At 58.5% G+C, this 19,704-nt stretch overlaps 1 protein-coding gene across 1 annotated transcript in view; it reads left to right on the forward strand.

Moving 5' to 3' along the window:
* Positions 1-227: 227 nt before the first annotated feature.
* Positions 228-19,704, forward strand: part of Timp2 (TIMP metallopeptidase inhibitor 2) — a 46,747-nt gene continuing 27,270 nt past the window's right edge. The window contains exon 1 of the mRNA XM_047544302.1: positions 228-608. Within this exon, the coding sequence (XP_047400258.1) occupies positions 479-608 (130 nt within the window). The 5' untranslated portion in view covers positions 228-478. The remainder of the gene's footprint in view (positions 609-19,704) is intronic.

The raw sequence follows: 19,704 nt of genomic DNA on the forward strand, positions 1-19,704 counted from the left end.
AGGTGCACAGCGCTCGAGTAGGGCGCCGGGCGGGTGGTGCGGGAGGCCTGCGGTGCCAGGCTGGGCACAACAAAGCGCGGTCGGGGAGGGCCGGGGAGGGCCGGGAGGCGCGGGAGGCGCGGGAGGCGCGGGAGGAGGGGTGCTGGGAGCGCCGGCCTGCACTGGCCGCCAGCCACCGAGAGGAGGAGCAGAGGCTCCTCGGAGCGCAATAAAACGCCCGGCTCGGGCCGAGCCCGCAGCAAACACATCCATAGAAGGCAGTCGGGGAGCCAAGCCGGGCCGCCGCCGCCGCCGCCGCCCCGCTTTCTTTTCCGCGCCCGCTGCCCCCGCGCCCGGCCCGCGCCACCCGAGACAAAGAGCGGAGAAAGTTTGCGCCGGCGCGCGGCAGGTGAGCAGGGTGCGCCGGCCCCGCCCGGCCCCCAGCCCGCCGCCGAAGCAGCCACCGCCGGGGCCGCCGGCCCGCCGACCCCGGCCCGCCATGGGCGCCGCGGCCCGCAGCCTGCGGCTGGCGCTCGGCCTCCTGCTGCTGGCGACGCTGCTGCGCCCGGCCGACGCCTGCAGCTGCTCCCCGGTGCACCCGCAACAGGCGTTCTGCAACGCAGACGTAGGTAAGCGGCGCGACCCCCGCCCGGCGCGCGCCGCCCGCCCGCTCCCTCGAGAGTCCTACGAGTGGACGCCCAGGCGCACTTTCTGCCCCCTCCCGTCTCGCCCTTTCTTTCCCTCTGTTTGCCGAGATGCTTCACGACCTCAAAATTCCACCGAAATTCCGCAGCAGCTCCAGCCCCAGAACAGGGAGCCAGGGAAGGCTTGGGCTTGGGTTTTGGCAGGCGGCCGCCCTGGGATGCCAGCGCTGGGGGCGGGGGACACGGCGGCGGTGGGGGTGGCTGGAGGTCTGGGGACCCCGGGAAGAAACTTGCACAGGTGAGGTGCGAGCTGGGCTTCCTTGGGCTCCCTACTGGGTGGGGAAGGGATTCTCTGCGGGGGCTCCTCCCACCAGCCGCATTTGGGGGCTCAGGTATTAAGCAGGGACCAGGATGCAAGCCCCCCACGCAGGTGGGTAGGTTCTACAAGCTTAGGGGGAAGGCTGAGAAAGACAGACCTGGCTCATTGCTGGGTGCCCTGCCCAGGAGGCCCCACAAACAGGGCCAGACAAGGACCAGGACCCTGAGTGTTTTGCTGTGGGTGACTTTTTTCAGGATGTCCACGAAAACTAGAGGCTTTGGTGACTGGAGGGGCACGTGGGGTTTGTGCATCTAATCTCCATCACCCTCCGGACTCCTTGCCTCCAAAGGTGGGGCTGGTGAGGCAGGAGGGGGCGCAGTGGTCTGATCCATAGAGGAGCAGAAGACAGAAGTGGACCAGTGTGGCAGAAATGGGAGGTGCCACCCAGGCTGACACTTGCTGATCCCTCCAGGCCTGGCGCGGGGCAAGTTCAGGTGCAGAGCTGCCAGGCCTGGAAGGCCCTCTGCCTTCCCTTTGAATTTTGCTCCTAATTCATAGTCCCGTACCCTGTATCCTCATGGTGAAGCTGGGCATCCCTCACCTGCCCTGGCTGATCCTCATCTCCCTTTGCCAGTGATGCCCTGCCCATGTCCGTTCCGTGGCTCCTTTTCCCGCCCCAGTTAGCCTGCCCAGCCCGGGAGTTTTCAGCAGCTCCTGTCTGTGGGACCATGTGGCTAAGGCCACCTGGGCTCAGGGCGTGGTGAGGGCTTGCAGAGTAGTTTCCACAAAACCCGATGTAGGGGAAATGTGACCTTTCCTCCAGTTTGACTTTGTTGTGCAGCAACCTTTGGGGCTGGAGAGAGGCTTGTGCCCATGAGGGAGCCATGAGTGGTCTTCATGGGGGTGTCCCTGAGGTGCAGGCATGTCCAGGCTCCTTTCCTGAGTGAGGCTGCATTTCTGATCAGCAAGTCATGGGGCCCCAGAAGGAAACTGGCTTGTAGGACGTGGGCTTTTGGTTCAGAGGAGCTGAGTGAGAAGAAGCTGAGCTAGGGACCGCCCTACACACCCTGGCCGCATGGGGAGAATTTCCGGGCAGCCACTTCTGTCCTTGCCCAGCTTGTGAAGGCAGCCACTGAGCTGGGCGCTGCCTTTGCTTTGGTTTGGATCAAGGGTGGAGAGGGTCCAGGGCTCTCATTCATGCCTCGGGGCCCCCTCCTGCCTAGATTTCCCAGCATTGGTGTCAGATCGTTGCATCGAAAAATCATAAAGCCAAAACTTTTAACCCTGCCCCAGCACGGAGGCCCCAACTCACACTGCAAAACCCCGCGTGTCTATCTCCTGTGGCCACCGTACCGAATGACCACAACTGGAGGACTTAAAATAGGGGACTTATCGTCTCACTATTCAGGAGTCTGAAATGCAGATATCGGCAGTTGGCCCCCCTTGGGGCTCCTGTTCCAGGTCTCTCCTTGCTTTGGGTGGCTCCTGGCAGTCCTTGGTGTTTTGAGGTATAGACACATCCCTCCCAGCTCTGCCTGTCTTCACACTGCCCTCGCCCCTGTGTGTGTGTCTGGCTCCAAATCTCCCTCTGGTGAGGACACCCGCCATTGGGTGGAGGGCGCACCCTAATCTAGTGTGACCTCATCTTGACTGCATTACACCAGCAAAGACCTTATTTCCAAATGAGGTTAGGTTCTGGCTGGATGTGAGTTTGGGGAGAGGGCCCTACTGAACCCAGTGCCCCAGGCTGCCCTCCTTGAAAGCCCAGAGTAGGGCCCTGGTTGAGCCCTGCTTATCCACGGTGGCTGGTCTGTCCTCCAGGGTTTTAAGTGGCAAGGGTTGGCGACTTGCTTAGCAGCACTTCTTCATCCTGGGAATAGGATCACCTGGGGGGCTTCTAAAGCTTACTCTGGACTGGGTCTCTTTTTAGATACAAAGGGGCTGGTTCAGACCTCTACTTTTATAGTTTAAAAAGTCCCTCAAGGCAGCTGGGCCTTGTGGCACACGCCTGTATTCCCAGTGGCTTGGGAGGCTAAGGTAGGAGGATCACAAGTTCAAAGTCAGCCTCAGCAACTTAGCAAGACTTATTCTCAAAACAAACAATTAAAAAAAGGGCTGGGGATGTGGCCCAGTGGTCAAGCGCCCCTGGATCCAATCCCTGGTACAAAAAAAAAAAAAAAAAAAAAAAAAAGGAAGAGAAAACACCCCTCAGCTGAGTTTGTGCAACCAGCACCATGACCCAAGGGTCTCAGAAGGGGTGCATGTTGGGAGCTGATGAAGGCCGCTGTGTCTTGAGACACGCTGGCTCCTTTCACTGTTGGCTGGATGTGACCTGGCTAACCGGCTTGGTGTCAACACAAGGCACTTGGTTTAAGAAACAGATCTCTGCTGTGGAAGAATTTCTGGGAGGTGTCTCTCTGGCAATGAGAGGACTGCAACTGGTCAGCAAAGAGAATTCACTGTGGGGCCATGACATTTAGGAAGAGATGATCTGGCCGCTCCTGGAGGGCCCTAGGTCCCTGTCCTTTCCAGGAAGGTGGAGACAAACAGGAGGTGTTGCGTATCTCCAGCTCAGCGCCGCTGAGCTCCGGCCTGACTCCTCCTCATCTAATGCATCCTTCACCACCTGCTGCAGGCCTTGCAGCGACTGCAGGGTGGCTAGCCACCAGCTTGGTCAAGGCCCCAACGGCCATGTGCTGGGTCCAGGACAAAGGGGCCAAGGGCATCCTGACCTTCTATGGACCTGGGGGTGTCCTGTGTGTGCAGGGATGGGACCAGACAGGTAGGCGTGGCCACCCCAGAAAACTCACAGCAAGCAGTTGGTGATGGCTGTGTCCCCTGCACACATGGAGAGCAGGACGGCACCTGGCCTCCGTGGACCAGGCCTTCCGTGGAGGGGGCCGCTCTCTGGACACCGGGCATCTCCTGCGGCACTGCTTGACCTGGATCTTTGGTTCTGCGCGTCCTGAGGTTCCTATCAGGCTTATCTGTTTAATGAGCGATTATGGAGCCTCGGGCTCTGCCCCCAGGGGAGGAAGGGGAGAAGAGCCACTCTCCTGCCCCTGGGAGGGAGAAACCAAACCCCACACAGCTGTGGAGCTGGGTCAGGCTGAGCAGCTGTTTGTGAAGGTAGTCAGTAGGGTCCCGGCGTTGAGTCAGATAAACTTCGCAAACAACCCAAATCCAGAAGGCAGCAAGTGAGAACTTGGAATGCGTTTGTGGGAGGTGAAGATGAGGATTCCGATGGAAGGCTTGGGGGGCTGGCTCCCTGACTCCGTTTGGACAGTGTCCCTGCAGGGAGGGAGGCCTTCTGCCAAGGCGGCGACTGGGGCCTGAGTTGCGGGCAGCTCCCAGGGCTGGAACCAAGAGGCAGAGGTGTGCGTGGGTCGGGGGGCGTGTGGAGGTGGGGAAGGTGTGGAAGGGCACCCTCTCCCTGCCCGGGATCTGAGGGCAGTGCAGCCTGGGGTCACTCCGACAGTGCTGGCTGTGTGCAGAGCTGCAGATGGGCTTGGTTACCTGCCTCCCCGCCCCCACCTCATGGTTACCGCATGGATCGCACTGTGCGGGCTGTGCAGTCCGCATCCTTGGGCCACGTTCCAGTGCCCCGAGAACCCGGGTATAGACGGCTGTGGGCTCATGGGGAGGCAGGTGCAGGCACCCAGCCCTGATGAGGGACACTGATGCCAGGCCCTGGGGGAGGTGCAGGGGGCAGGGTCCTCTGGGGTTCAAAGACAGCTAAGAGATGTGCAGTGGGGATTCCAGGAAGCTGGGAGGTTCCAGGAGAAAACACAGCAGGGAAAGAAAAGGCAAGGGAGGAGATGGAGAGGGAAGGGGAGACAGGCAGCCTGCAGTGGCAGGAGGGTCAGGACACACTTCCCTCCCTGGAGTGTGACCCCAGCACTCGCCCTGAATGCTACCCCCCCGCCCCCCGCACAGGCTCACAGACCAGGCCCCCAGGGCAAGCGGTGCTGTGGTAGACTGGTCCTTCTGGAGGAGGAAAGGCAGCCCAGAGAAGTCAAGGTTGGGAAGCAAGGAGAACCCAAGCTGAGGGACGTGCCCCAGGCGCCGCCCAGCACATCATTGGTGGTGGCAGGTGGGCCTCCTCGGGGGACTGACTGCCCAGCAGAGGTGAGGAAGTCCTGGTGCAGAGCAAGCCAAACCTCTGGGGCAGCTGAGAGTCAGGCGCCGCCACAGCAGCTTGCCCCGTGGGATTCTCAGCCCCAGGCCCAGGGCAAGCCACGGGGGTGCTCAGGCTGCAGAGTGGCCGCGGGAGCCATCACGGAAAGAGGCAGAGCTGGTTCAGGTGCCAGGGGAGCCTGGGCCCTGGGTGTGGGCATTAGAATTTTTTTAGACCCCAGTTAGGGCTGGGGTGCAGCTCAGTGTAGAGCATTTGCCTAGCACGGGGGGCCCTGGGGGGTCAGGGGTGAGGTCTGAGTGGCAAAGGAGATGCCCTGAGATTGCTTTGCCAGCACCTGCACCCAGGGAAGGAGGAAGACTCCCGGAGTGAGGGGCAGCCAGCAGCATCAGTGTCCCAGAGCGGGCTCAGGATACGGCCGGCTCCCTCGGCCCTGGGTCCTCCCAGGGTCCACCACTTGGACCCTGGAGGTCTGAGCAGACTGGAATCCTTGCAGCCTGAGCCTAGTGCCCTGGCCAGCGGGGCCTCCGTCATGACATGGTGTGCAGGAGCTGAGGAAGAGGACCCCTTGTGGGACTGGCACCTCGTGACTGCTCCCTGCTGGGTGGCATGGCATTAGTCCCCACAGGGCGGGGTGGGCCAGTGCCCAGAAAAGCAGATTGAGGTGTGGTCTTTATAAGCGGGTCGTCGCTCAGGTGCATGGACAGCTGTCCAGAGGTGGGCTTGGGAGGTCTTGAACCCTGGAACTGTAAATGGGGTGTGTGTGTGTGTTTGTGTCCATGTTGGTCCATGGTGTGGGCAGGGACTGTGGCTGCTGCCAGATTCACAGAGGGGTCTGTGGCCCCACAGGTTAGTCACTGCCATTTAAAGGGAGCCTGTTGATGGGTTTCAAGTCTCCTGCTTCCTGTGACCATTTGCCCAGTCTCGGAAATGCGGCCTCGTTTCTATCTTCCGAGCAGCCCATGTCTGCTGTCTCCCTCCAGCAGCCTGAGGAGGGGCTGGCCCAGGACTGGACCTCGCTCCAGGAGGAAGGTCCCCCATGTCCTGGGTCCCCCCACCCGTTCAGCCTTGGCTCCCAAAGATCTGGAAGCTGCTATGTGTCATCTTCCACGTGGGCACAGGTCCTGAGGAAGGAGCCCAGGGTGGGCCGCAGCTGCCCTTTAAACTCACACCTGTGGGAGGTGGCCAGCACCCGGGGTGGGAGGACACACCCCAACAGGAAGGGTGGGCCTGGTGACTGCCTCAGTGACCTTCCTCTTTTTTTGCAATATTTTCTTTCTGGAGTGTTTCATTTTGTTTGACAATTGAACGGCTACATCTTGGGTACACAAAATCCTGTGGCAGGTGCTTCAGGGGTTTTTAAACAATGAGTCAGCCCCGTCCTGTCTGCAGGAAGGAGGCAGGAGAATGACGTGCTGCTGTTCCGCGGTTGCCCATCTTGCTAGGCCTCGTGTCAAGGCCAGGACAGCCCCGTGGCCAGCTCAGTTGTGAGATGTGGCCCCAGGGTGGCCCAGAAGGCAGACCTCAGCCAAGGTGAGGGGACCGGCCAGCAGAGGGCCGGGCCCAGCCAAGACAGCCCTTGGTGGGACGGGGAGCCACGTGGGGGCCGATGGGTTGGAGCCCAGGGCATGGAGTGAAGAGTGGACCCAAAGCACGGGCAGCCTTGAGCCTGGGGGACGCAGCAAGGCTGGCCTCTGGTCGCAGGGCGGGGTGCCTCCCTGGCCTCCTGAGAGTGGCCACGCGGTGCGGGCGGTGGGGAAGGCGCTGTGCAGGAGCAGTTTCATTGGCTGTCGGGGGAGCAGAGCAGCAACTGCACCCAGGAGGGACTAGGAGAGGAGTGGGCCTCGAGCTGGGGCCAAGGGCTGCTGGGTGCACACAGCGGCAGACGGGGGACGCAGGGCCAGTGTCCCCTGCTGGCCAGCTGGTCAGGCGGGGTGGGGACTGGACTTCTGGGACGCTGACGGCTGGGTCTGGGTGGGGACGTGCCTAGCCAGTGCTTCAGCAGACAGTGGAGAGTGTGCGAGGGGGTGGTGGGAGAGGGAAGTGCTACGTGGAGGGAGGAGCAGCCAGCGGGACAGGACGCTGGCAGCCGCAGCAGGGCATGGTCGAGGCTGGCTGTGCCCCCCGCGTCCTGACCTGCCACCTGGTCCACAGAGGGACCTGGGACGAGGGGCCTCTGCCTCCACATCTCCATCTCAGAAGTGGAGACAGGAATTTGCCCTGCAAGGCTACGGGTGAAAGTAGGATCAAAGGGACTGAGCCGTGTCACAGGCTGTCCAGGGTGGCATGGCATCGGCTCTTCCTGCACCCGGTGCCGAGCTGGACTTGGCCCTAGTTCAGGCTAACTCTCAGCCAAGGCCGAGGGCCAGGACGTGGGTGTCCCACAGGTGGGGAACAAGGAGAGACCTGAGTCCATCTGGTGCCTTCAGGGGCCAGGAGGGTAGCCAGGGTGATTCTGTGAAAGGAGGTGAAGGGGACGGTGGCACTAAGAGCAGTGATGGTGGCAGTGACCACACCCCTCCTCTGCGCCATCCCGTTTTACAGACGTGCAAGCTGAGACCTGGGCCAAGTGAGCGTCACTCGGATAGAAAAGAGCTGAACAGGAAGGGGGTCGTTAAACAAGGGCCGTGTTTCCAGAACGGTGCTGATTCCCTCCCACTTGTCTCAAGGTGGTCCCTGGGAGCCAGGGGCTGGGGTGACAGATGGAGTGAACTCTGGCGTGGCCCCTGGGCTGCCTGCCCTCTGTTGGTTCTTACAGGAAACAGTAAGCAGGCGTGTGGGACGGGAGGGCCACCTGTGGGACCCGGAAGGCAGCCCGCGCGTGCCCGTCCACCAGCGTCCTGGTGTGACTGTCAAGTGCAGCCTGCGTTTTCAGAAACTGCAGTGTGCACGTGTCCCCTTTGACAAGGACGTTAAGCCAACACTCAGGTGGAGAAGCTGAAGATTGCTCCCACCCCAAGATCTGAGCAAACAAGGGTGCACACATCAAGTGCTCGTGTACAGAAACGGTCTGGAAGGAGCCATCAGAACCCAGGGCTCGGGGGAGACCGAGGGGGACGGTTGAAGGTCTTTTTGCTTAGGCACATTTTCCGAAGTTTCTGCGATTAACACGTGTTGTTGTATAATTAAAGTCAAAAGGCCTTTGGGGGCTGGGGTGTGGCTCAGTGGTCGATCGAGGGCTTGGCATGTTCAAGGCCTTGGGTTCAACTCCCAGGACTGTCCCCCCCGCCCCGCAAAATAAAGGCATTTGGGATGCAGGAGCAGAGGGGAGGGCTTCCTGGGATGGCCAGCGGTGGAAAGGCTGACCCAGGAAGGGCCCAGGCAGCCTGAGTTTCCCTGAGGTCCTAGAGGTACAGCTTCAACACCAGAGCCTGTTACCCCTTGAGACATGGCCCTGCTGCTTATCAGCATCGCTGAGACGCAATTCATGCTCCGTGCGACTCAGCTGGGTGACCCCGTGGTTTTTAGTCCGACTCGGAGTGGTGCAGCCAACCCATCTGTCGATTCGCAGCACCCAGAGTAGGCGAAGCATACCGAGGCAGGTAAGCATGCTGCACCTGTGCTGGTGTGACTGGGTCCCACGGAGGGCAGTTGGCCTCCTAAACCTTGCTGGCTCCTTTCAGAGTTTGGCACACTGCGTACCCTTCTCCATCACCGGCTGTTGTAAATAAAGTTTTATCGGAACACAGCTGTGCCCACTGGAAATGCCTGGTCTGTGGCTGTGTTTGCCTGCAAGAGTGGATTGAGCGGGCGGAACAGAGGCTGCTGGAGTTCGCAGTCGGAACGGTTTACTGTCTGGCCTTTAAAGAAATGTTTTAGACCCCTGCCCTGTCACTGAGGGCACACTACACCAGCGTGGGCTTCCTGGTCTGTAGGGCTGGCACACCTCTCGCCCGGTTCCTGTTCCCTACTTCCAGGAGCAAGCAGGATAACCAGAGAGGAGGCGATCCTGGGGTCATCCTCTAACCTGACCTTGGAGATGCAGTGGATTCGCCCACCCGTTCTGGGCCCCAGAGGAGGTGGGTGGGCTTTGAGGGGAAAGCCCACTCTCTGTTGTGGAATGCTCCCTGGGTGGAGAGCCCTGGGGGTCTGACCAGTGCGTCTTCAGGGCTAGCACTGGCTTGGCTTGAGACTCTATTTGGCCCTGCTGATCTGTAGTCCAGGGAGATGGGTTGGGCTTTCCTGGCATCCTGTGGGGATCAGGGTCACCTTCCACAGGTGGGACAAAGCAAACAGGCTGGACCAGGCTCTCTGCAGGGGCCCCTAGTTATGATGGAGGCCCGAGTCAGGACCCATTTTGACAGCTGCTTCTGCACTGAGGAAGTGGACATTTTAAAGAAAAAGACAGAGGAAAGGTTTTGGGGAAAACAGCCTTGGCTCTGGGGCCAGACAGGGCTGGTTCTGTCCCAACTCTGTGGCTCTTGGAACCTCAGTTTCTTTTTCTGCAAAAGCATGGCTGTACTTCTCAGGTTGCACCTGCCACGGTGGCTTCTGACGAATGAGTGAAGCGTGCAAAAGCCGGGAGGGCTTGGTCGGCGTCTGCCCCACCCACCCCTCTGTATATTCTGGGAGCTTGGACAGTGCTCCAGAGAAACTGGTGGCCTTGAGAGCCCTTTAGGAAGAAAGGAGGGCAGGAAGGACAGGAAGGGGCACCTCCCCGTGTGCACCGGGCAAGCCTATGATGTTCTAGGTGTCTGGTAACCTGTTCTCCACGCCCCCAAGCTCACATCTGCAGCCCGATAGATACCCCTTGGCCCAGATCTAGGACCCAGGGGGTGGATGGGTTTTCAGAGCCACCAGCCCAGGCTACATGAGGAGGGTGACATGTTCCAAATGATCACTGGGTCTTGGGTTGACCAGAAATCTCTCCTGGGATGTCAGCAGCTCGTCATTTCCAGGCACCACACCCTGTTGGTCTAGCAGCTTGCGAATGCCCTGTGCGGGGCTGTGTGGCCCTGGCCAGCTCTGTGTGCCCGCTGGGGTCCATGACCTGGAGAGGATTCAGCAGAGAGCCAGAGCACTCGGGCATGGAGGTTGCAGGGGTGCGCCCAGTGCCGCCACACAGAGCAGATGACCTCTGCCCCTCAGCCCCTCGCACCTGCCCCCGTCTCACCATGCCCCGCCAGCACGGGGGAGAACACAGGCCCCCATGTCCCGGTCCCGCGTCTGCCAGGTGTCCCAGAAGCAACCACAGCCAGGCCTCAGCCACCAGGTGATGGGACCCAGGGTGCTTCATGGGTGCAGCCCTTGATGTGGCCTCGGGAGAAAGGCCTGAGTGTCGCTCACAGGCTTCAGGTCCCTGGTGGGTGGTGTGTTCAGGATGTGTGACACCATGGCCGAAGGACCCTGGGGACACGGGCCCCCTGTCCAGCAGCTGCAGGGAGAGTAGCTTTCCTCTGTAGCCCTCCCTCTTGGCAGTCAACCTCTGACCCTCAGATGTCCCTGGGAACAAAGGAGCAGCCTGGCCCTGCCCAGGGAGAACCGAAGCACGTCGGGGAGGGGTTAGTGCGGAGCTGCCGTCAGCAGCACTGTCCCTGACTCTCAGCTGTGATGTCTTGTCCCCACCGCTCAGTGGGCTCCGGGGCGGGGGCGTGGGAGGGAGTGTGGGGTGGTCTTCGCTCTCTGCACCAGTTCCGGAAGGTTGGGGCAGGACAGCCAGCGAAGAGCTCAAAACATCAAGTGCTGTGCCTTCCAGTGCAGAAGCACCTCCCGTCTCTTCGTTCTTCTCAAGGACTCTGTGAGGGAGGGCGGGAAGGCAGCTCGTGTTTGGACACGGGGAGGCCTTGACTTGCCCAAGGTCACCAGCGGAGCAAGGTGCCAGGAGTCCTAGGAGATGGATCCTGGCTGGTGGGCTTGGGAACAGGATGGGTGCCCAGCTCGGAGCCCGCGCTCAGCTCTGTTGGCCAGGAGGCCCGTTGCCCTTGGAGAGGCTTGACGTGGGGGTATCTGCTCTTCACGTGAGCCCTCTGAGCCTCAGAGGGGCCGGATGGCAGTCGTTGAGGGCTGTCAACATGAGACTTCCTTTTGTTCAGACAACCCCTCCTCACCTTTCTTAGGGGGATTTCAGAAGCTCGTGGATGTGCAGTGGCAGGGGAGGGGCCAGGCAGACTTCAGCAGCAGATGCTCTGCAGGCAACAAGTGTGTAGATTTCTAAATGGGAATATAAGAAGTACGGACGCCTGAGGGGAGTCAGACTGCCTTTGGCAAACGCAGGTTTTCTAATTTTGCTGTAATGAACTTGAATTTGCCACATATGGGTCTAATTGCACTCAACAGCCGTGCAGACCAGACCTCCAGTCCTGGCTGGTTTTAGCCAGCCGTGGATTCCACACAGGAGGCGTGTAGCAGAGCGGCTTAACCTAGGCGTGGGCTGCCTTCTAGGGCCTGTGAAGGCTGAGGCAGGAAGGCCCAGGCTGGGCAGAACTGTCCTAACTTCAGAGCTGTCAAAGGCCCTGCACGCTGTGGCTCTGAGCCACCATGCTATCTCCCTCCTCTCCAGAACTTTCTCTTGCTGAAGGGCAAGTGTCTTCAGAGCTGGAGTTACCAGGATTCTCCAGAAAGCAGGACCAATAGGATATATAGATCCATAGACGACAGAATGTATTATGGGAATTGGCTCGCACGATTACGGAGCTGAGAATTCCCACAATCTGCCGTCTGCAAGCTGCAGAACTGGGAGGGCTGGGGTGTGATTCATTCTGGGTCCAAAGGCCTGAGAGCCTGGGTGTCACAGCTCAACAGGGAGAGAATTTTCTTTCCTTCTGTCCCTTGGTTCTGTCCTGACCCTGGGACAGGCCAGATGATGGCTGCTCATACTGGGGAGGGCAGATCTAGATCAGGCAGTCCATCGATTCAAATGCCAGTCTCTTCCAGAACACCCTTCCCACACCCAGAAATCATGTTTGCCAGCTATCTGGGCAGCCCTTAGCCCAGTCAGTCAACAGAGAAAATGAACTATCATAAGGGCTGAGAAGAGGGACCAGAGAAACGGGTGGGTGGATCTGGTGGAGAACCTTCTCGTGGGGAGAAGTGCCGCGTTGCCCTGTTCAAGGGCCAGTGACCTCTCTTGGGGCCTGTCCAGCCTAGACAGAGCCTCTGGCCCCAGGCTCAGCTCTCCTGAGACTGAATCCTGAGATGTCCTCACCAAAGCCCTGCCGTTCACTTCCCCCTCACACAAGAACCAGCCCCAAGCATTGGTTGCTTTGCCTTTGGGGACCCAAGCCATGTTCCCCCAACTAGATTTCTCAATAGTCAGGTTTACAAAGGGTACCCCAGCCCTGGAGCAAGGTCAAGCACGTCTGGTGCCTCACTCTGGGGGACAGTGGGGGGCAGAGGGGATGGGACAGAGTGCTCACCCCCAGTTGGCTTCTGCTCAGCAGTGGCGGGCTGGAGCCCTGTGGAAGTAGAAGCGTGCGTCCCCTCCACCCGAGCAGGGCCAGGCACTCTCCCCACGGGGATGGGGTGGGAAGCACTGTGGGGAGCCCTGACCTTGAAGCAGGCCTTCTTAATGTCCTGGAAGCTCGGGGGAGGAGCCGTACCTGAGCAGGGCATGGTGCTGCCAGGTGGGGCAAGGGCCCTCCCACAGACCTGCCTTCAATGCGGCCCCCGTCACCCCAGCTGCTGGTGCCAGAGCTGAGATTGTCCTTCTCACCTGTGTGCTTGCCCTCCGGCCAGCCTGTCTCTGTGCCCAGCCTCACCCCTGCAGTGATGTCACAGCCCAGCAGCTCTGCCGTTCCCATGGCAACAGCCTACCAGCCAACCAGCGGGGCCAGCTGGCTGCTGGTGAAGGAGGAGTTGCAACCCCAGCCAGCGTGGGTCAGTGGGCCCCTGAGACCCCTGCAGACCACCTAGGGTAGAGGTTCTTCTTGTGTCTGCCCCCTTATCTGGTGTGAGGGCGGATTTTACTGTGCCCGGCTGTTTGAGGAGGCTCCTTGTTTGAGGAGGGCCTTGGGAAAAGGGCCAGTAAGAGGCAGCTGATCACAGGTCCAGAAGGCAGGTTTGGGGATCCCCACCCCGGATGCTCCCCAGATGGTTTGACGGGGAAGGCTGGGCGGGGCAGCCACTGGGATGGGCTGGGGTAAACCTGGGTTTTGGAGAAGTGGATGGTGTCAGGATGCGGCTAGAGCAGCTGCTGGTGTGGGGGCCCGCTGACCTCTGTGGGGTCTTGGCAGGCGGATGATAGACATTGTCCTTGTGTTTAGTGAGGTGCCAGTTGGATCTGCCATAAGAGGTCACTCTGCGAGCTGGTGTCTGGACCATGTGTGTAGAGGTCAGTCCATCTCGGGGTCTGTCAGTGTGAGGCTGGTAGAGGAGGCAGCTGAGGCATAGCAAGCCTCTCGAGGCTGACTGCTCAGCCTCCTCACCCTCCAGAGCTGTCCAGTCCTGGGGGCCACTGGGGAGATGGTGAAACCCACAGATTCACCAGCCTCCAGGATTGAGGCCTGGCTGGGGCTCATATCCTCCCCTGACACCCCTAGTCCAAAACCCAGTGTAGTGGCTTTGGAACCACTCCACTCTAGAACCCAACCGAGTCAGGAAATAGCGGACACCAGGGTGCGGTCAGCATGCTGTGTGTCCCAGAGCATGTGTGTAGGGGATAGAATGCAGAAGTAGAGTAAAATCTAGTCTGTGATGTTTGTTTTATGTGGGCTTGCTTGGATGCCTCCAGTGATGGGTCTCTCACTACCTACCCAATGATTTCAAGACAGCCCAGTAGAAAGTGTTTCCCTCCAGCTGGCCACACTCTGCCTCCCTGTAATGTGTTCTCAGAGGTCCAGCTCAGTCATCTGGAGACATACACAGTAAGTACCACCCTTTCCCCAAACGGCTGGCAAAGCTCTTGGAGGGTTCCCATGGCAACATGTACACAGCTGTCACCACCCCATTTCACAGATGAGCAGACCGAGGCACCCCAACTTAGGCAGCTTGCCCTGGGTCACACGGCTGTGCCTCATCTAGCAAGTGTCTTGCTAGACTTCTCTGTCCCCAGCAAATGCCCCTGCCGGCCCCCTCTGAGCATTGCAGCTTCCTTAGGATCTCTCTTCCCGAGCATGGCCTGTCCATCACTCTTCTCCTGGGCTCTGAGTCCATGGCCTGCCCTGCCCCTCCTGGTCACTGCCTGTTCTTCTCTGGCCTCTGGAAAGTGGCGTCTCCCCCTCTCCACTCCCCTTGTTCTCAGGCAGCTCATCATTCTTGCGTTTCTCACGAGGTTAATCCCAATCCTTTCAATGGTTGCATTAAGATTTTGAAATGTCTATCCATGACATTGTCACATCGGTCATTTCCAGAACAGACTCTTCTTTCACCTTGTTAAGTCACTTAGACCCGCATCTGCCTGTCAGTTCTCTGCTTATGGGTTGTCTGTTGTCTTCACATTTCTGTGGCACTCTGCACACTGGCCGAGCCTCTCTGTGAGCCAGGCACCATCCTCCACGTGTCCTACGGCCTGTCTCCTCTGATGCTCCATCTCTGATGCTCCATCTCTGATACTCCATCTCTAATACTCCATCTCTGATGCTCCGTCTCCTCTGATGCTCCATCTCTGATGCTCCATCTCTGATACTCCATCTCTGATACTCCATCTCTGATGCTCCATCTCCTCTGATGCTCCATCTCTGATGCTCCATCTCCTCTGATGCTCCATCTCTGATACTTCATTTCTGATGCTCCATCTCTGATGCTCCATCTCTGATACTCCATCTCTGATACTCCATCTCTAATACTCCATCTCCTCTGATGCTCCATCTCTGATACTCCATCTCTGATGCTCCGTCTCCTCTGATACTCCATCTCTGATGCTCCATCTCTGATGCTCCATCTCCTCTGATGCTCCATCTCTGATACTCCATCTCTGATGCTCCGTCTCCTCTGATACTCCATCCCTGATGCTCCATCTCTGATGCTCCATCTCCTCTGATGCTCCATCTCTGATGCTCCATCTCTGATACTCCATCTCTAATACTCCATCTCTGATGCTCCGTCTCCTCTGATGCTCCATCTCTGATGCTCCATCTCTGATACTCCATCTCTGATACTCCATCTCTGATGCTCCATCTCCTCTGATGCTCCATCTCTGATGCTCCATCTCCTCTGATGCTCCATCTCTGATACTTCATTTCTGATGCTCCATCTCTGATGCTCCATCTCTGATACTCCATCTCTGATACTCCATCTCTAATACTCCATCTCCTCTGATGCTCCATCTCTGATACTCCATCTCTGATGCTCCGTCTCCTCTGATACTCCATCTCTGATGCTCCATCTCTGATGCTCCGTCTCCTCTGATACTCCATCTCTGATGCTCCATCTCCTCTGTTACTCCATCTCTGATACTCCATCTCTAATACTCCATCTCCTCTGATACTCCATCTCTGATGCTCCATCTCTGATACTCCTTCTCTGATGCTCCATCTCTGATACTCCATCTCTGATGCTCCATCTCCTCTGATGCTCCATCTCTGATGCTCCGTCTCCTCTGATATTCCATCTCTGATGCTCCATCTCTGATGCTCCATCTCTGATGCTCCGTCTCCTCTGATACTCCATCTCTGATGCTCCATCTCCTCTGTTACTCCATCTCTGATACTCCATCTCTAATACTCCATCTCCTCTGATACTCCATCTCTGATGCTCCATCTCTGATACTCCTTCTCTGATGCTCCATCTCTGATACTCCATCTCTGATGCTCCATCTCCTCTGATGCTCCATCTCTGATGCTCCGTCTCCTCTGATACTCCATCTCTGATGCTCCATCTCTGATGCTCCATCTCTGATGCTCCGTCTCCTCTGATACTCCATCTCTGATGCTTTGTCTCCTCTGATGCTCCATCTCTGATGCTCCATCTCTGATGCTCCGTCTCCTCTGATACTCCATCTCTGATGCTCCGTCTCCTCTGATACTCCATCTCTGATGCTCCATCTCTGATGCTCCATCTCTGATGCTCCGTCTCCTCTGATACTCCATCTCTGGTGCTCCGTCTCCTCTGATACTCCATCTCTGATGCTCCGTCTCCTCTGATACTCCATCTCTGATGCTCCGTCTCCTCTGATGCTCCATCTCTGATACTCCATCTCTGGTGCTCGGTCTCCTCTGATACTCCATCTCTGATGCTCCGTCTCCTCTGATACTCCATCTCTGATGCTCCATCTCCTCTGATGCTCCATCCCCTCTGATGCTCCATCCCCTCTGATGCTTCGTCTTTGATACTTCGTCTCATCTGATGGCCATACCCTAGGGACAGGCATGTGCTCTTTGGATGTCACAGAGGCAATGGTTGTCCTTGGCACCTTGGTGTGCCTCTTGCCCTCTGCTCCTGGAATGTTCAGGTGAGGTCTGGCCAGTGCAGGCCTGGCTGGACCATCACCCTGCTTGTCACCTCCCTGGCAGAGCCCTTTCGTCTTCTTCCACTTCCTATTTGGGTCGTATTTGGGACCCACGTGTGAGTTTTAGATGTGTTCCCAATACATCTTATCTTGCCAGATTCAGTCAGTATGTAAGCTGTTAAAGATCTGAGCTGGAGTTTCACAGCTGATTTTGGGTCTTCCTGAGGGCCATCAGTGTCCTGCAGGGGTCCGCATCTTAGAATCGATGGCTTTGATTCAAAAGCTCAGGTGCTTGGTGCATAGCAGAGCGCATCGGGAACTCGGCCCCCGTCACTCACGTTAGACAGAACCGTATTGAGCTTGCCTGTGCGGTGCCAGCACACAGCAGTCTGGAGGTATGGGCTGCTGTCGAGAGGCAGCTGCACGGCTATGACCTGGGAGGACATGGGAAGCTGTAAGAGATCCATCTTAAAAGCCTGGATCACATTCTGGGGCCACCTAGCTTCAGGGTCTCTGCTCTATACATCTTAAAAGCCCCCCAAAGATTCCCCATGCTATCATCCCAAAGAAATTCTCAGTACTTTTTTAAAATTAAAGGTCGAATTCCATGCATTCTCTGTACTCCCAGAGGCAGGGAAATGTCCAGCCCCGCATATGGGGTCGTAAGCTCTGACTATGGAGGCGTCCCTCCGTGGTCAGGGCCAGCTAGCAGGAGCCTTTCTATAGCTGATTTACGTGTTTCAAAGAAGTGCTCACCGGGCAGCCCTGCGGCTCAGTCTGTTGCTTTGGAAGGCAGTGTGTCCTCAGGGAGGGGGACCCACCTGGGCTAGGGCAGTGTGGGGGAGGACAGGGGGAAGGCCACGTCCAACTCACAAAGAAGAGCCCACGTGGGCACAGTTAAGATGTGGCTGGACAGGTGGCGTGCTGGGTGTGGCAGAACCTGGCTAGCCCTGCTGCGATGCAGCGCTCCCGGACAGAATGGGAGGGAGACACGTGGGGAGCTGCTTCCCCGTTCCCAGCCTGAAGCCAGAGAACCCCTTGTGAGGGGAGTGGACGGAGCACGTCCCTGCCCTGGGGCACAGAGCTGGGATCCATCAGGGGCAGGGCCCAGGACCTGCCCTCTCACCAGCAGCCCAGGTGTGTGTGCTGCAGGTCCCCAAACGGACCACATTTGGGGACTTGGTGGTAAGGACAGTGGGCGATGGTCAAAGGTCGCTGGGTGGACAGAGGCTGCAGCCCTGGTGTAGAAGAGGGTGCGGACAAAGGGCAGGGCCACGCGAGACAGATAAAGGGGCTTTTGGGGGGCTCAGGTGAGAGATGCTCAGGCTCAGCAACTGCCGGGGAGGCAGGCAGAGCAAGGCCTGGCCTCTCGGGGGACACGTGCTGTAGTCTGTGGGCCAGCGGCAGCCGTGTCCTGGGGAGCACTTTAGACATGCAGAACCTCAGCCCTGTGGAACCGGCACCGACTTACTGGGAATCAAGACCTCGCCTCATAATACACGTTGAGGAGTGGGATATTTGAACCAGAAGCGGAAGGTGGTCCTTCTGATGAACTCAGAGGCCCCGCAAATGCACTGTTAGGCAGCTTTGCATCCCTGTGACCGAAATAACCAAGAACAACTTGGAGGAGGGAAGGTTTATTTGGGGCTCGGGTTTCAGAGGCCTCAGTCCACAGCCAGCCGACTCCCTGCTCTGGGCCCAGTGAGGCAGCACATCAGAGGGGAGGGCCCAGCAGAGGAAAGCCGCTCAGCTCACGGCAGGTCAGGAAGCAGAGAGCGAAGGGGCCCGGGGCAGATGCACCCTTGCAGGGCACGACCTAGTGACCCCCTCCCCTGCCACGCCCCAGCTGCCCAGTTACCACCCAGCCAGTCATTCAGACCTGGGTGGACTGATCAGGCTACAGCTCTCACAGCCCAGCCACTTCCCCTCCGAGGACTCCTGCATGAACAGGGGCCCTGGGGGACACCTCACATCCAAACCATCACACATGCACAGAAAGCACAGGGGCCCATCTTAGGCCTTAGCTGCCATCAGAAGCCAAATATGCTTCTCAAGGTCACAGGAGGACCAGGGAGGTCAGAGGTCAGGCAAGGACAGTGAAGCCCAGGCTGGAGTCCACTTGTGCCACAGAAGTGACTTCCAGCTCTGGTCTCCACTGGCTGCAGGTTAGGAGCCTGGGACCAGGGGTCTGCTTGCTCAGAGCTGAGGCCTTGCAACACTGCCCTTGTACTGTGTGACCTCAGGCAAGTTATTCCACCTCTCTGAGACCCTGCGTCCCCATCAGAGAGCACAGATAGGACTAGGCCTCACCACCCACCATGTGGGCTAGTGAGATGGTGGGGAAGGGTGTGTGAAGCTTGGGGACACTGAAAACACGCAGGTCTGTCATCAGCCAGGGTTGCATGATCATGGAGGCCACGTCCTCCTGGCCAGCTGCATGTGGCCCTGGCTTCTCCCCAAATGTTACCTGGTTTGGTTAACTACATACAAAATGGCTCACAGCCTCAGGGGTTCCAGCCAAGAAATGTGTGTGAGGCTGTCAGAAGCCAGAGTGACACAGAGAGGGATAAGGGCCACCTCGGGATGGAGAGAGGCAGCTGAGTCACACTGCTGTCCCCACGGAGGTCATGATCCCTGCTGTCAACCCACATTCGGGAGGGACATGGCATTGGCTGCGACAGTTACGTGCCAGGTTCAGGGTCTCGGAGGGTCAACTTCAGTGGGTGGATTTAACCATATGGCCGTCACACCTAGGGGATCCAGCAGCATCGTCACAGTTTCAGGGCCTGAGTCTTGGTCATGACTGTCACTACTGAGCTGTGTGACCGTCCTCAAGGGAACTGGCTCTGAGGTGGGTGGGGGTGGGTGCTGTCTGTACCGTGCCCACCTCATTTCCTCTGTGTGGGCAGCAGATGCCTCTCCTACAGAGGCAGGGGTCGGAGTCACTCCGGGTACACATGGGAGCCCATGTCCTGCAACCAGGACCCAGGCCCCTCTGAACACAAGCCCCTGTTCCTGGCGCCCTACACAGACTCAAACATGATGCTTTTATCGACTCTACTGGGCCTACAGCAGATGCCCTCTGCCGGGCGGCTCAGAGGACCCTGGGTCTCCTTTGGGAAGGGACGAGAGGGCAGTGAACCCCCGTGGGCCTGGCACTCCCTGCTACCTGTGTGGAATGTTCTTCTCAGGGCAGGGTTGGCTGTTCCGCATCTGCTGAGAAACTGTCCAGGCAACTGCTGGGTGGGGCTGCTGAGGCCTGACTCCATCTGCTGGGGTCACAGAGTGAGAGGGAGAATGAGCC

The sequence above is a fragment of the Sciurus carolinensis genome, chromosome 3 (assembly GCF_902686445.1).
Source record: "Sciurus carolinensis chromosome 3, mSciCar1.2, whole genome shotgun sequence".
NCBI classification, from domain to species: domain Eukaryota; kingdom Metazoa; phylum Chordata; class Mammalia; order Rodentia; family Sciuridae; genus Sciurus; species Sciurus carolinensis.